The 14020-nt window shown below is 35.9% G+C and overlaps 2 protein-coding genes and 1 long non-coding RNA gene across 5 annotated transcripts in view; 1 reads left to right on the top strand and 2 right to left on the bottom strand.

Annotated features, from left to right (window-relative positions):
* Positions 1–4381, bottom strand: part of udd (under-developed) — a 64274-nt gene extending 59893 nt beyond the window's left edge. For both annotated transcript variants that reach the window (XM_017625979.1, XM_017626049.1), the window contains exon 1: positions 3977–4381. In XM_017625979.1, the coding sequence (XP_017481468.1) occupies positions 3977–4318 (342 nt within the window). In that variant the 5' untranslated portion in view covers positions 4319–4381. The remainder of the gene's footprint in view (positions 1–3976) is intronic.
* Positions 2552–3349, bottom strand: LOC108370814 (uncharacterized). Its single transcript, XR_001848679.1, has 3 exons — positions 3265–3349; positions 2902–2963; positions 2552–2577 (listed from the first exon to the last, which is right to left on the bottom strand). It is a non-coding gene; the product is annotated as an uncharacterized LOC108370814 (long non-coding RNA).
* Positions 4382–10566: 6185 nt separating the features above from the next.
* The window catches only part of LOC108370294 (transcriptional regulator ATRX-like), a 91834-nt gene continuing 88380 nt past the window's right edge, over positions 10567–14020 (top strand). For both annotated transcript variants that reach the window (XM_017625641.1, XM_017625713.1), the window contains exons 1-3: positions 10567–10698; positions 10779–13385; positions 13466–13637. In XM_017625641.1, coding sequence (XP_017481130.1) covers positions 10807–13385; positions 13466–13637 — 2751 coding nt within the window. In that variant the 5' untranslated portion in view covers positions 10567–10698; positions 10779–10806. The remainder of the gene's footprint in view (positions 10699–10778; positions 13386–13465; positions 13638–14020) is intronic.

The raw sequence follows: 14020 nt of genomic DNA, 5'->3' as shown, positions 1-14020 counted from the left end.
GGCCTGTCGGTAAGCAGTCGGGTCCAGAGGTTGCTTGATGAACCTCTGGTCTTCGTCCGTCAGTCCATATATATGCCTCCTGACGTGCCTAGGCGAGGGCTCCTCTGCAAGCAGCTGTCTCTTTGGGTGGCNCCTCGCCGTGAAGATGGTGTTCGGGCGACATCAGGAGGCATCCTGCAAAAGGTGTTCAGCCCCCCTTCTTTGGCAACACAGAAAGGAGAATTCTACTGCCTGAGGGTTATAATCCATAAGTGCGGCCGAAGGCGGCCTACGCAGAATGGTGTTCTCTGCAAAAGGTGTTCAGCCCCCCTTCTTTGGCAGCACAGAAAGGAGAATTCTACTGCCTGAGGGTTATAATCCCTAAGTGCGCCCGAAGGCCGCCTACGCAGAAAGGAATTCTACGCAAAAACACATTTGTTAAAAAGAACATTTTTTTTATAAAAACTTTTTTTTTCTATTTTTGATTAACTTTTTTATTCTTTATTCAAAATCGCCCGATATCTAATTTGGCACAATTTCTTTTATTAAATAATCCCACGGTTTCTTTTAGTTGGGTCATATTCCATTTCAAACTGCTTAGTTTGCCTAAGAAAATTCTGTTTTTCCCCCTTTTTCAAACGGTTCCCTAGGGGCCTGTGGGAGGAGCCCAAAAGGGGAATACGCCTTTTTAGAAAGCGAGGACTGTCCCCTTTCTAGTGATCGCTACTAAACATTTCCCGAAATATGCCCTTTTTTTTGTAAAATTCGTAGTTTAGCGTACATTTATCACTCCTTTTCTCCTTAAACTATCCACTTCACCAATACATTTTTGTATTCCCCTTCACTTTACACTTTACTCGATTAGTTATAACTCATGATACAATAGCACAAGGTGGTATCAGTTGTGACAGCTCGATTTGACACTGCCTTAGCTCAGTAGAATAAGAGGACAAACGGGCAGAAATTAATCCCCATTTGGGAGAAAAATATAAAATTTCATGTTTTCTTCTAAACAAAATTTGCTTTCTTATAGTATATTCGTAATGAAATAAAATAAAATAAGATAAAATACCATTTTGAGAAAACAAAATGTGTATACTGAGAAAAAATAAAAAAAAATTTCCACTATATTATTAGGCAAATAATTGTTAAAGAAGTAACACTGTTTCACCTAAGGCATTCAACATGGCGGAATTAGAGCGAGAAGCTGCCAACCGATAACACCTTGTATTATTGCATCATGGTTATAACTTGCTTTACGACTTTAATATTAACCCATTAATCACAATTCGTTAAATAAAAACACCTTCAAAATCACGCGTCTGACTTTGGTTGCATATTCAATTAAAGTTGCGTTCCAGATAACTTCGTGTAAAAACCTGTAAAATTGTCAAATANTATAACTTGCTTTACGACTTTAATATTAACCCATTAATCACAATTCGTTAAATAAAAACACCTTCAAAATCACGCGTCTGACTTTGGTTGCATATTCAATTAAAGTTGCGTTCCAGATAACTTCGTGTAAAAACCTGTAAAATTGTCAAATAAGGTCGGTGTTATGCAGAAATTTTCTTTGGCAAACTGCGTGCAATTGTTGTTGCAGCAAACTCGGCGAGAGCGAGTTCCCACGACAGTCGGGTCTACGTAACCGGAACGACCCAGATTTATATCTGGCCAAGGACTGTCACTCCAGCAACACTCCCCAAAAAGTCTTTGGGGAATTTGTATGCTGCTACAACAACAACAACAACAACAGAGCGAGTTTGGCGACTCTCACAGCAAACTAATTTAGTTTGGTTAAATTGCAGCAAATTCGGCGTTGTCATATACAAAAATTTTAGATAATTGTTGCTATACACAAAATACTCATTTCGTGTTGGCAATAGCCATGAAAACCATAATGAACGTGCAACCTTGTTCCAAACTCGACATAACCACCTCCGAGCAAACTAGGCAGCCGCCATTTAATTTGGCAAACAAAATTTGTCTGCATAACACCGACCTAACAAAATTACTCTCTTGAAAGAGAGGAGCGAGAGCGAATCAATAAAGGTCACCTGGAACGCGAAAAACCCCTTTTCCTGCAACTACTTCGATTTTTTTTTAATGAAAAGTGCCATGGAGACGATCAAATATCTTTATCAACCGTCTCGCGTTATGCTTGATAAAAAAACAAGCGCACTTGCCTTCTGATCGTCGTGAGCAAGTGCGCGGACAAAAAAATAAATTGTTTGTTTAATTGACGAGTTTATTTGAACGTTTGCGAGCCAATCTCATACATATGCAATGCTTGACGTATTTATTTGATTGTCTCCGTGGCGCTTAAGGTTCTGTTTTTGTTTACAAATGCAACCCTGCCTATCGTTAGACACTTTTCATCAAGGTGTATTAAACAAGGTGGTGTTGGGGCGACAGCTGAGTTTTTCGCCGTGGAGGCCATTACGTCAAAATGATGTGTTTGTTGTAACTCATACCAATGACAGTATGGACATCAGCGTATAATTTGTTAGTGTAATTTTTTACTTATATACGGCCAACACCACCTTGTTAAATACGCCTTGCTTTTCATGAACTTGCAGGAAGAAAAACTTCGGACTAAGGTCGGTGTTATGCAGAAATTTTGTTTGGCAAACTGCGTGCAATTGTTGTTGCAGCAAAACCCGGAGAGAGCGAGTTTGGCGACTCTCACAGCAAACTAATTTTGTTTGGTCAAACTGCAGCAAATTCGGTGTTGCCATATACAAAAATTTTAAATTTTGCGCGTTATGTACATCTGAAATTCTCATTTCGTGTTGGCAATAGCCATGAAAACCATAATGAACGTGCAACCCTGTGCCAAACTCGACATAACCACCTCCGAGCAAACTAAGTAGCCGCCATTTAATTTGGCAAACAAAAGTTTGTCTGCATAACACCGACCTAAAACCTGCAACTTCTGCCTGAGAGAGAGAGAGCAAGTTACTCTCACAAAAGTGGTTTGACTTAGGTCGATGTTATGCAGACAAATTTTGTTTGCCAAATTAAATGGCGGAGGTGGTTATGTCGAGTTTGACACAGGGTTGCACGTTCATTATGGTTTTCATGGCTATTGCCAACACGAAATTAGAATTTTGTGTATAGCAACAATTGTCTAAAATTTTTGTATATGACTACGCCGAATTTGCTGCAGTTTGACCAAACAAAATTAGTTTGCTGTGAGAGTCGCCAAACTCGCTCTCTCCGAGTTTGCAGCAACAACAATTGCACGCAGTTTGCCAAACAAAATTTCTGCATAACACCGACCTTACAGGTTTTTTGGCACCTGTAACGCTTTCCTGCAAAAAAAAAAACCTGCAAATCGTGAATATCGTGAGCATCTGGAACGCAACTTAAATGGCGGAGTTCAACTGTCAAACTCCAAAATATGCAAAAGAATAAGAGACAAAAGAAGATAGGATATAACCCAGTAAGCATTAAAAATATACAAAGGTGTTCTCTGCAAAAGGTGTTCTACTCCTTTTCTTCGCAAAACAGAAAGGAGATTTCTACTTTCTGAGGGTTATAATCCCTAAGGCCGCCTACGCAGAAAGGTGTCTCTGCAAAAGGTGTTCAGCCCTGTGTTGGCAACACAGAAAGGAGAATTCTACTGCCTGATGGTTATAATTCTTAAGTGCGGCCGAAGGCCGCCTACGCAGAAAGGCGTTCTCTGCAAAAGGTGTTCAGCTCCCCTTCCCGAACATTTTCCCCGCGTTTTACTACCGTTAACTTCGAATTTCCGTAATATGGTGTTTACATGAGGCGATTTTATAGATACACAAAATAGGATAATCTATCACAGAAGAGAAAAGAAACTTTTTTTTAAGTTCTAAATTCAATGAGAGAAAACTATTCACGTACGCCATAATTTCGCAGTATTATCTTAAATGGTTATTTCTTATGAATGTACATACATATAATTGCATATTACAGTAATTAAAGATGGGTAAACATAAAAATTATATCATATAACCATTACCTTTACACAAAGTGGATACCATCTACAATCTACGCGGCTCCCAGAAAGATTTATAACAGAAAGTGTTTTCCCTAAGTTTCTAACATCTCGGCGCAGTAAGCATGTCCGGGCCAGAGAAATTTTTGAGCTAAGATCATCAGAACGCATACCCTTCAAATCATTGTCGAAGCTGCGATGAATGGGCTTAGAGCAGGCGCTGTTCCGGTCCGACCAGATTATATGCTGTGAATCATTTATCACTTCCAAAGTTTTCTCGAATATACTTCTAGGAATTTTTATAAATTCGCTGGTTTTTTTATCTTTTTTACGTCTTTTGATAGTACGCCTGGTTGGCAAAGACATAATTACTAGAGCAACACTTGTTTACAAGAGATTATAAGAAAATAAAACACTAATAGTTGCAGATTAGTTTTCTTCTTTTGGGATACAGGGTGGACCACATTTGCGAATAAGAAAGTTATGTGGGGTGTTCACGGAAGAGATTATGTAACCAGTTAACGATTTTTTTCGATATAAATGTTATTGTGCCAACAAGTGCAATAGCGATCCGAAATTTTCGCTAACTGGTTATAGAATCACCTCACACTTCCTTTGGCATAAATGCAGTTGGGCTCCAATTCTCAAATTAAAACAAAAAATTTTGGAATCGATAGAGAAGATTGAGCTGAGTATAACGGTATACTTCTTTGTTTGGGCAAACAACAACAACAAGAATTATCAAAGGTTAACAGCCCTATTCTAATAAAACCTCACAACTGAGTTGTGAACAAAAATTTGTGAGATTTCTTGTGAGGTCAATTTTGTGAGGTTATTCTTGCCCACACCTCATAAGAAAAAAGCTCAACCAAATCACCACACGAGGTGAAAAGCATTTTGCTGTCGTAAATAAAATAAATACAAAAGATGGATGCTGAACAAGAGGAAAAGTAAATATTTTTGGAAATTTGTTTATTTTTTTGATAATTACTGACTTTATTTATTTTCTAGGCGAATTTAAAAAGAAATAACCAAGCAATAGTAGCTCCAGTACTTCACATAGTTTACAATCCACAACTTGGTGCACAAGTTTGTATGGAAATAAAATCCTATGCCTGCTCTAACTCTTCCGAAACTGCCGCAAAAACAAGCAATAACTCCGCCATTACTGAATATACTTTTAGTTAAAAAAAAAAAACTTAACACAGACACTGTTAGCGGACGAAAATTAACAAAACATTATTCAATTGCTCCATAAAAATCGGCTGGTTTTCTCTTGTGAGGGTCTCATTCGTACATCATAAATTTTCTGACAATTGTGAGCGTATGAGCTTTTGAATTTACGCCAGCATAGGGATAACCTCACAATAGTCAGAAACCTCACAATAGTGAGTGTGGTGATTTTTGTGAGGGTAACAGAATAGGGCTGTAAATTTTAAGTTGGTACTTAGCCAGAAAAGTCGAAACTAAGGCGACTATGAATAGCTTTAGGTGTAACTTAGGATAGTTTCGACTTAGTTGTGAACTAAATATGACTATGAATATGCGCCCTTGGTATTTTAGTGAAAGTATTTTGCATCCCCAAGGAACCTGAGTACTTTGGACCAGAGTATTTAGCGCCTGCTAAATACTTTCATTTTTTGTACTTTGGTATCTAGCAGCTCCTAAATACTCAAGTTTTTCTTACTTTAATATCTAATAGTTCCTAAATACCTAAATATTTTTTACGTGGGTATTTAGCAGCTCCTAAATACCTAAGTATTGTTTACTTGGGTATTTAGCACCTCCTAAATACCTAAGTAAATAGTACTTGGGTATTTAGCAGCTCCTAAATACCTAAGTAAATAGTACTTTGGTATTTAGAACAACACAAAATACCTAAATAATTTTGTGCGTAATACTTAATATTTAGTAAATACAATTTTGCCCATCACTGACTTATATATATAAGGGCAAAGGTGGAGGGGAATATGTAGATGAAGAAAATAATAAACTTAAAAGTAAAAACAAAGATGAGGATGAGGATACCGATAAAAGTAAAGATGAAGATAGGGGTAGAAAGGTTAAAATAAAGGTAATTAAAGAGGAAACGATATAGAGAGAGACACAGACTCAATCCGGGAAATATTTTGGGATTTTAGAGATTTTCGGGATTCTCGAAACTTATCGATAAAATAATCGAAATTTTTATCGGTTTTGTTATCGATATTCTTATGGATTTTGTCATCGAAATTTTTATCGATATTTTTATCAATTTTGCTTTCGATATTTTCGAGACTTATCGACACAATAATCGATATTTGTATAGATTTTGTTATCGATATTTCTATCGACTTATCATCGATTTTATAATCGATATTTTTAACTATTTTGTTAGTGATATATTTTTATCGATTTTGTCATCGATATTTATCGATTTTGTTATCGATATTTATCGATTTTGTTATCGACATTTATCGGTTTTCTTATCGATGTTTATCGATATTTATCGATTTTTTTATCGATGGTTATCGATTTTGCTATCGATATTTATCGATTTTGTTATCGATATTTATCGATTTTTTATCGAAATTTTGTCGGTTTTGTTATCGATGTTTATCGATTTTTTACCGATATTTTTTAATAATTTTTATCGATTTTGTTGCCGATATTTATCGATGTATCTATTGATATTTATTATTGAAATTCACGTAAGATTTAACTGCCATCGATGATATTTATGCTGGCCATGTATGTACATATATCGTTTGTTAGAAAAATTTGTTATTGAATAGCGTAGTTCAAATTAACATAAGTGATGACAGCTAAGCACAAAATGGGTTCAATATCGGATAGTAGTTTTTCTGAAAATTGCAGATAAATTGTATTGAATATAAGCCATCGATATATTTATTAAATATGACACAAATTAGATATGTAACGTAAGTTTCACTTCTACAGTGTGGCCCAGGCGCACCTACTTTTTTTTATTAATTTGTGTTTCTTCCATAGAATCCCACGAGTAAGGAGGAAGAGAGAGGTCATCCGAGGCAAAGCCACGGTACCCCGGAAAGACTTAAGCTCGGAACACTTTGACGACTGCAACTTCACGACGTAACGACAGCGACATCATTTTGTCGACAAATGTCGCCTTGAAGCCAGCTTCTTAAACATTTTGAAGACCTCAGCGACATAGCAAACAGCTGATTTTAAAGTTTGACATTTTGGTATATTTATTTCACAAATTGTGTATTTTTATTTAAGTAAATAAGAAAAACATGAACAATCAAGAATATGTGATTAATTTTGCGACAATTTAATTTTGCAGCACTACATCTACTCATTGTCGCCGGCAAAATTAGAAATAGATTTAATTTGGCGACGTCGACAATTGCAGTCCTGCAGCCAAGATGTCGTGCTGTCGTCAAAATAATTGTGTCCGTAAGAACGTGTGTATTTAAAATTTGACAGATGCTGCTTGTCGCTTGCTGTCGTCAAAGTGTTCCGAGCTTAAATAAAACCAGACGGCGCCACGTGACTGGAGTACGTAGAAAGACACACTAACGTAGTGCCATTCAGTCCGCAGGCACGGTCCGATTAACACCTGGCCTTACGGATTTTATCGAGTTGTTCTCTCTAGAGCCGCCATATTCACTAAAAGCAAAGGCACCTCTCGCAGGGTGTGACTCTTCGCCACGTATGGTCGGTCTTGAGCCATCGACTGCCCCTGATCCAGAGCACTGCATCACGGGTGATAACAGCACCAAGAACCTTGACCCCCATAAATGTAGTAATAGTCTCATTTAGCTGTGTTGTTTTCCCACAAGAATGAGAGAATACAACATTGCGCCGTCCTGGCCGTCGACAGTTGTGTACCACAAGTAAACAAAGAATAGAGCGAAAAGAAGAATGAATTTAAACTGCCAAAACAGTTCACTTTACAGCGGAAAACGTGTTTTAATTTTGCTAAATGCGAAAATATTGCATTTTCACACAATCTATTAGAGAATAGTGAACGTTTTAGTGCACTCGATTGCTTTGCAATCAAAGCTGCTGCAGCAAACGTTTTAGTGCACTCCATTGCTTTGCAATTAAGACTGATGCAGCAAACTACCGGCAGCATCTCACCGGGATTGATTAGTTAACTTGCTAAAGGAGGATGCTTGGAGCAGAAGCGAAGTCATTGTGATGCAATGCTGTCAATATAATAATAAAGATTCATTTCGAGAACGGCTTTACCTTGCCCTATGTACACAAAATGCAGCGATTCGTCGCAGCGCTACACTTGCATCTACGCATCTCGCATCTTGACGGCTGTCGAAATTTAACACATGGCACTTCTTTTTTTTTAGTTTTTACGCAGTCTTCAACTCAAAAATTAATCCCGAATTGGCAATTAACACCATTTAAACTGATTTTTCACTTAAAATTAAAATTCTCTTTGTCGCTGATTTGTAAACAAAGTTTTATTTACAAGTTACCACAACTGTCAAAATCGGAAAAACCAAAGTAGCGGTACCACTGACGGCGCTACCTTTGTTCGATGCACCGTGCTTTTCCCACAATCAAATAAGTTGTAAATCTTTCTAAGGTTATAACTTTCTGCCCTTTCATAACAATTATATCAATAAGTATATATTAGTAATATGCCGTTATTTTTGCATTAGTCGTTAAATATGTAGGTGGTTGCCAATTAACGACTATATGAAGCGGTTTTAAATATTTTTATAGCAATTTATTATAAAAAAAATAAAATTTTTTAAGCTCAATTTAATTATTATATTTTTTGTATGGTAATTACATGACTTTTATTCAAACATTTCATTTTAAGTAAAAATATCGTTTTATATTAAAAATCGTTGCAGCCAAAAATTTATACAGCTGTTTATTTCACTGTCAGCGGATGTGCTTAAACTTAACCATATAAAGTTTATACCAATTTAAAGGTATTTCTCTGCTCTTTCTAATAAACACATCATTTATTATAGTTAATAACGTATTTTTCTTAGAAAAACGTACATTTTTATAAAAAAGGCTATAATTAATTTTTTTTTAAATATGTATATAAGATATATAAAAATATGCATATCAAATAAAAGGTCTATCAATTACCATATCCACATTTTGAAATAGTTTTCGAAATATAAGTTTGAAAATATTGGCGCATATTCATAGTCATATTTATTTCACAACTAAGTCGAAACTATCCGAAGTTACAACCAAAGCTATTCATAGTCGCCTTAGTTTCGACTTTTGTGGCTAAGTACCAACTTAAAATTTTGTTTCGGCTGCAGTTGCAATTAAGTCATAACTAGGAAGAAGTATATTTTTTAAATTAAGGAAAAAAAGACGAAATATGTAAAAATTAAGTTGGCAGAGCGTGATTTTGATAATATTGAATGATCTCCAATTGAAATTTACAACGAGCGATCCATTTGAATCGGAAGATGAAATTAAATGCGTATTATAATTCGAATAAGCCTACATCACAATTTTATAATTGGAATGATTTACATATATAAACGCTCAAATAATAAGTCAATTTCATGCTTGTACTTTTAAAGCAAATTAGTGCATAACATTTAGATATGTGTTTGTGTGTTTCACAGCATGCTTTCGATAAACATCGACTTCACATCATTGCGGTAGTTCTGGCTATTTCACACAATTAACAAGAAACTTATACCTTATTCTTTAGCATAAACATGCAATGAAAGTAAAAATTACATAAACGGATGATCAAACTGGACATTATTTAATAAAAATGTAATTTTTCCAAAATATCGTAACGAAAAATCGATACATTTGCACACTCGTTTTGCAATATCCTAAAACTAAGTTAAAATTATGTTCACATATCAATATTATCTCAATCAAAGCTCGTTTTTTAATCACCCCGTTTACACAGGCAAATATCAGATTATTTGCCGTCAAATTTGTTGTGCTCACATCTCAAGGAAAAGTTATGTTTCTTCTCTGTGCCACCGTGATCACGTTTTTCTGCTATGATATGCAATATAAATATATTTTAACTTAACATTATGTTAAAAATACCTTCACAAACTTCTTTTACTTGCTGGCGTACATTTTTGTTTACTTTTACATTTGGCATTTCTCCTCTTTTTCGCAAAAACAATCGATAAAGCTAGGATGGACACCGAAAAGTTATCGGTTAAATCTGAGATTATTTTATAATTACAGATTAACAAGGGACGAATATTATATGGCTAATCTCTTGTTATAAATGAAATGAGGATAATCTACTTATATGTGAACCTAGTATAAAACTACTTAGTAGAAGTTTGAAATGCGACTATGAATAGAAGTGAATTTTAAGGTGGTACTTAAATTTAAGTTGCAACTTTATTAGTTTCGACTTACGCGCCATTGAAAATTCCACCTTCTAGCTCCGCCTTTATTAGTTTTCGTCAAAAATGGTTTACACGTTTCAAATCAGTAGAAAGGAGCGGACCACGCCCACTTTTAGTTCTTGTTTTATCTCAAAGTCCGCTATACTGCACTTATGCCTTATTTATTCCTATGTGAAAATATACTCTTATGAATAACCAGCCATTTTTGTTGTGGAATACACTTTGTTTTGTTTCATTCCATTTGTGCCATATGACAGTGGTAAACGGTACACGATGAAAACATTTGTTTGTCGATGGTAGGAAAAAATTTATTTCGCTCTTGTAAGTCTATTTTTTCATTATTAAATCTCTGAAAAGCCGAGTGGAGAACTATGCTTTTACTGGTATTATCGAATGGTATGAATTCTTCAAAGTGCTGTGTAATACAAATGCGTATGTAACGTGGTAAACGTAATTTTGTTTTTATATTCCCGCAGATATATATTAAACAAAAAAAAAAAAAATATGTCGAGAGATATCGATCAGGAAGTTTCGGACACTTTATGCACTCTTTTGAGTTTTGATGAGGATAATTTCCTCAGTCAGGAGGAAGTAGAGGAGAACTTAAGGAACTGTCCAAATATTGAGCATGTCAACTATCGTAGTGCCAATAGCCCTGGGGCAAATGTTAAAGATTGCCCTGACTCGGATGTTAAAAAAGATGACTGCCAAGATCAAAATGAAGATACTAATGTGAGTCAGGATATTGTCCAGGATCAAGGGAGCCCAGCTATTGAAGGTCAAAATACTGCGGCTAATGATACTGGAGATGTAATCGATCCCAAAACAGTTTTGCATGCCCAAACTGCCGACGAAGAAGAAGACACAGAGAGCAAGTTATTTAAGCAACCCTTGGACATCAAAATGGAATTTATTTGCGAATCAGAGCAGTTTACTGAAGGGCATTTAGAATCATCACGAAAGGTTGCTGACGAAGAGGAAGATTACAACTTTAATGAACATGATGATTTTTTAAAAATGGAGTTTATTTCCGAATCCGATCAGATTCCTGAAGACCATATTGCCGGCGAATATGGTTTTGAAGACCAATATAAGAAAGATATAAACTTCAATGATGGATTGACACATGTAGAAGTGAGCTCTCTCGATGATAGTTTTGAAAGAATTGGGAATATCAGTCCAAAAAATGAACTGCTTGATAACATACTTCTAAACCAAGATTCTGCTTACACACCTAATGAAGAATTGATCATAAATGCTGAGGAGGATGGCGAGCTCTCGTCTGTAATGAATGATCATAATTACACATCACAAGAAAAAGCAACTCATGAGGAAAATTTGCATAAGATTTTGGTCAGTCACATTTTAAATAAAGGATCTACCACTATGTCAGTAAAGAATGTAAATGACTTTGTAGAAAAAACATTGGAAAGTATAAATACATTTAGCACTGATAGTGGAAATCTACAAAATGATGCCAGTGAAGACCCAGGAGGCTCTGTAGGATTGACCGATATTTTTTGTGATGGAAAATCATCAAAAAAAGCTGTGTTTGATGATAAATTAAAAAGTCTTTCCACCAATCATTTCCCATCTGAAAAAGAAGCTACGGACAAGGCAAACACATTGAGAGAGCTTCCATCTGATTATGGTTTATCCCAAACAGATAATTATAATAACACGATTTGCGCCGAAGACGGAAGTTCTATAGATGGAGTGGTTCAAAATATCAGTATATCTTCTATAGCTTCACCGAAAGAGGACTGTTCGGAACCTTTAGAACATGCGATGGGTGAAATTTCTTCCCAGGAATCGGAAGGCATAAGTGATTTGGTAATACAAAATTTGCAATCAACTCCCCAAGAAAGCACTGGACATATGTCCGCAGATGAAATAGAAAAAGTAACGCATAACGATGTTCGCACCGAGCTTAGCGGTGGGGATGTATCAGAGGAGCATTGTTCGGATACATTGGAAGTCAAAACGTGCAACGAAGCGAACGAAAATAGTCACGAAAAGATAGACGATGAGCAAACGAGATTACTGCTTCTGCAGGACGACCAAACCGTTTCAGATGGACACACAAAAACGACGACATCTAATGAGGAACTGCTTAAAATTGCCGAGGAAGACTTCGAAGAAGGCAAAGAAGAAATTAATACGACGGAGGAGTTCCTCGCCAACGAAACCATTTCTAATAAGATCTCAGCTAGCGTCACTGAATTGGAAAAAGTAGAAAGTAGCGCATACGCCGATAACAAAGATTTTAAAACTTTGAATTTGTCATCTGTTCCTTCACCACAAGAGAATTGTTCCGAGCCCATGGAGCATGCAACATTTGATGAAGCTTTCGAACTTAATTGCAAGGAAAAATCAACAGTAATTAAACATTTAGAAACACTTCTGTCATTTGCGAAATCCCTACAGAACGATTGCGAGACATTTACATCCTCAACAACTTCTATAGAAAACAAGCTAAAAAAATATTTGCAACAACAGTTTGAAATTTTTAAGAAAATCGTTCAATCATTTACAGCATTTCGATGTGAAGAAAAATCCATTCAGACTGACACAAGATTATCGAAACGCAAACTGAAAAAGTTAAATCAAAATAACAAACAAATTCTGCTTGATCCTAGTGACTCAAGCAGTTCAAGTGACTCGAGTAGTTCTGAAACATCAATAAAATCTCAAATCTTCCGGGGTAGAGCAAAAACAAGCGCAAACAAAGCACAAACGGATTCGGCAACAAAGACATTCAATGGCAATAAAAATGAGAGTATTGCTGGTGAATACGACGATGGAGTGGCATTAGTTGATTATACACAATCTGAAATATTTGAAACTGAGGCATTTTGTGAATCTTTCTCTAACATAAGAAAACTAAATAAAAGCGATACTTTAAGTGATGATGATATTAGCGAGAGAGATGTAGAGGACACATGGGACTGCAAGAAGGGTAAGCCCAGTTGCCATGTTGAACGCAATGGGTCGCAGAATGAGAGTGACAAAGAGAATTCAATGCACAAAAACTTCGACAGTAATAAGAATTCACAGGACGATGGAGACAAAGAGATTGAACGGTAAGAGACGGAGATACATTACTTTGGAAATGCCCAAATTCATTTATATTAATTTTAATTTACTATTTTCTAACTATTAGGCTAATTAATCTTAACGGTTTGATCAAAAGACCTAATTTGGGAACAGGACGGTCAGCGGAGTCAAACGAGAAAGCAAAAACTAAAAGCAGTATTAAAAATAAGGATCTGGCAGACACTTACATCGATGATGATATACATCAAGATATTATTTCTGATGCGAGTATAAGCGAAGTAAGTATTTGCTATAATAACTTATGCACCAATTTTGGGTACGCTCTTTATCTATTATAAATAAGGAACTAGCGCTTAAGCTATCAGCCATCGGACTAGCAACTGGAAAGGAAAATTTTCACCCGATCTTCAGCCGGAACAGCACTAGTCCAGAGGCAGGGGGACCTGTTTTAGTAACATATAGGGATGTTGGGGTTAACGTAAACCTAGCTGACCAACACATTTTTGCAAATTTCTCGGAAACCAATAGAACACCTAAATTAGTTTTGGAGGCCCCAATTAACACCTAAAAGACACCTAATTCTTAGTTTTTAACCGACTTCCAAAAAAGGAGGAGGTTATCAGTTCGTCGGAATATTTTTTTTTTTTTTTTTTTTTTTTTT

This window comes from Rhagoletis zephyria, unplaced genomic scaffold, assembly GCF_001687245.7.
Source record: "Rhagoletis zephyria isolate East Lansing unplaced genomic scaffold, Rhagoletis_zephyria_1.1 Rzeph_scaffold_00003, whole genome shotgun sequence".
NCBI classification, from domain to species: domain Eukaryota; kingdom Metazoa; phylum Arthropoda; class Insecta; order Diptera; family Tephritidae; genus Rhagoletis; species Rhagoletis zephyria.
The sequence above is the reverse complement of the archived record's forward strand: the minus strand, read 5'-3'. Positions and strand labels throughout refer to the sequence as shown.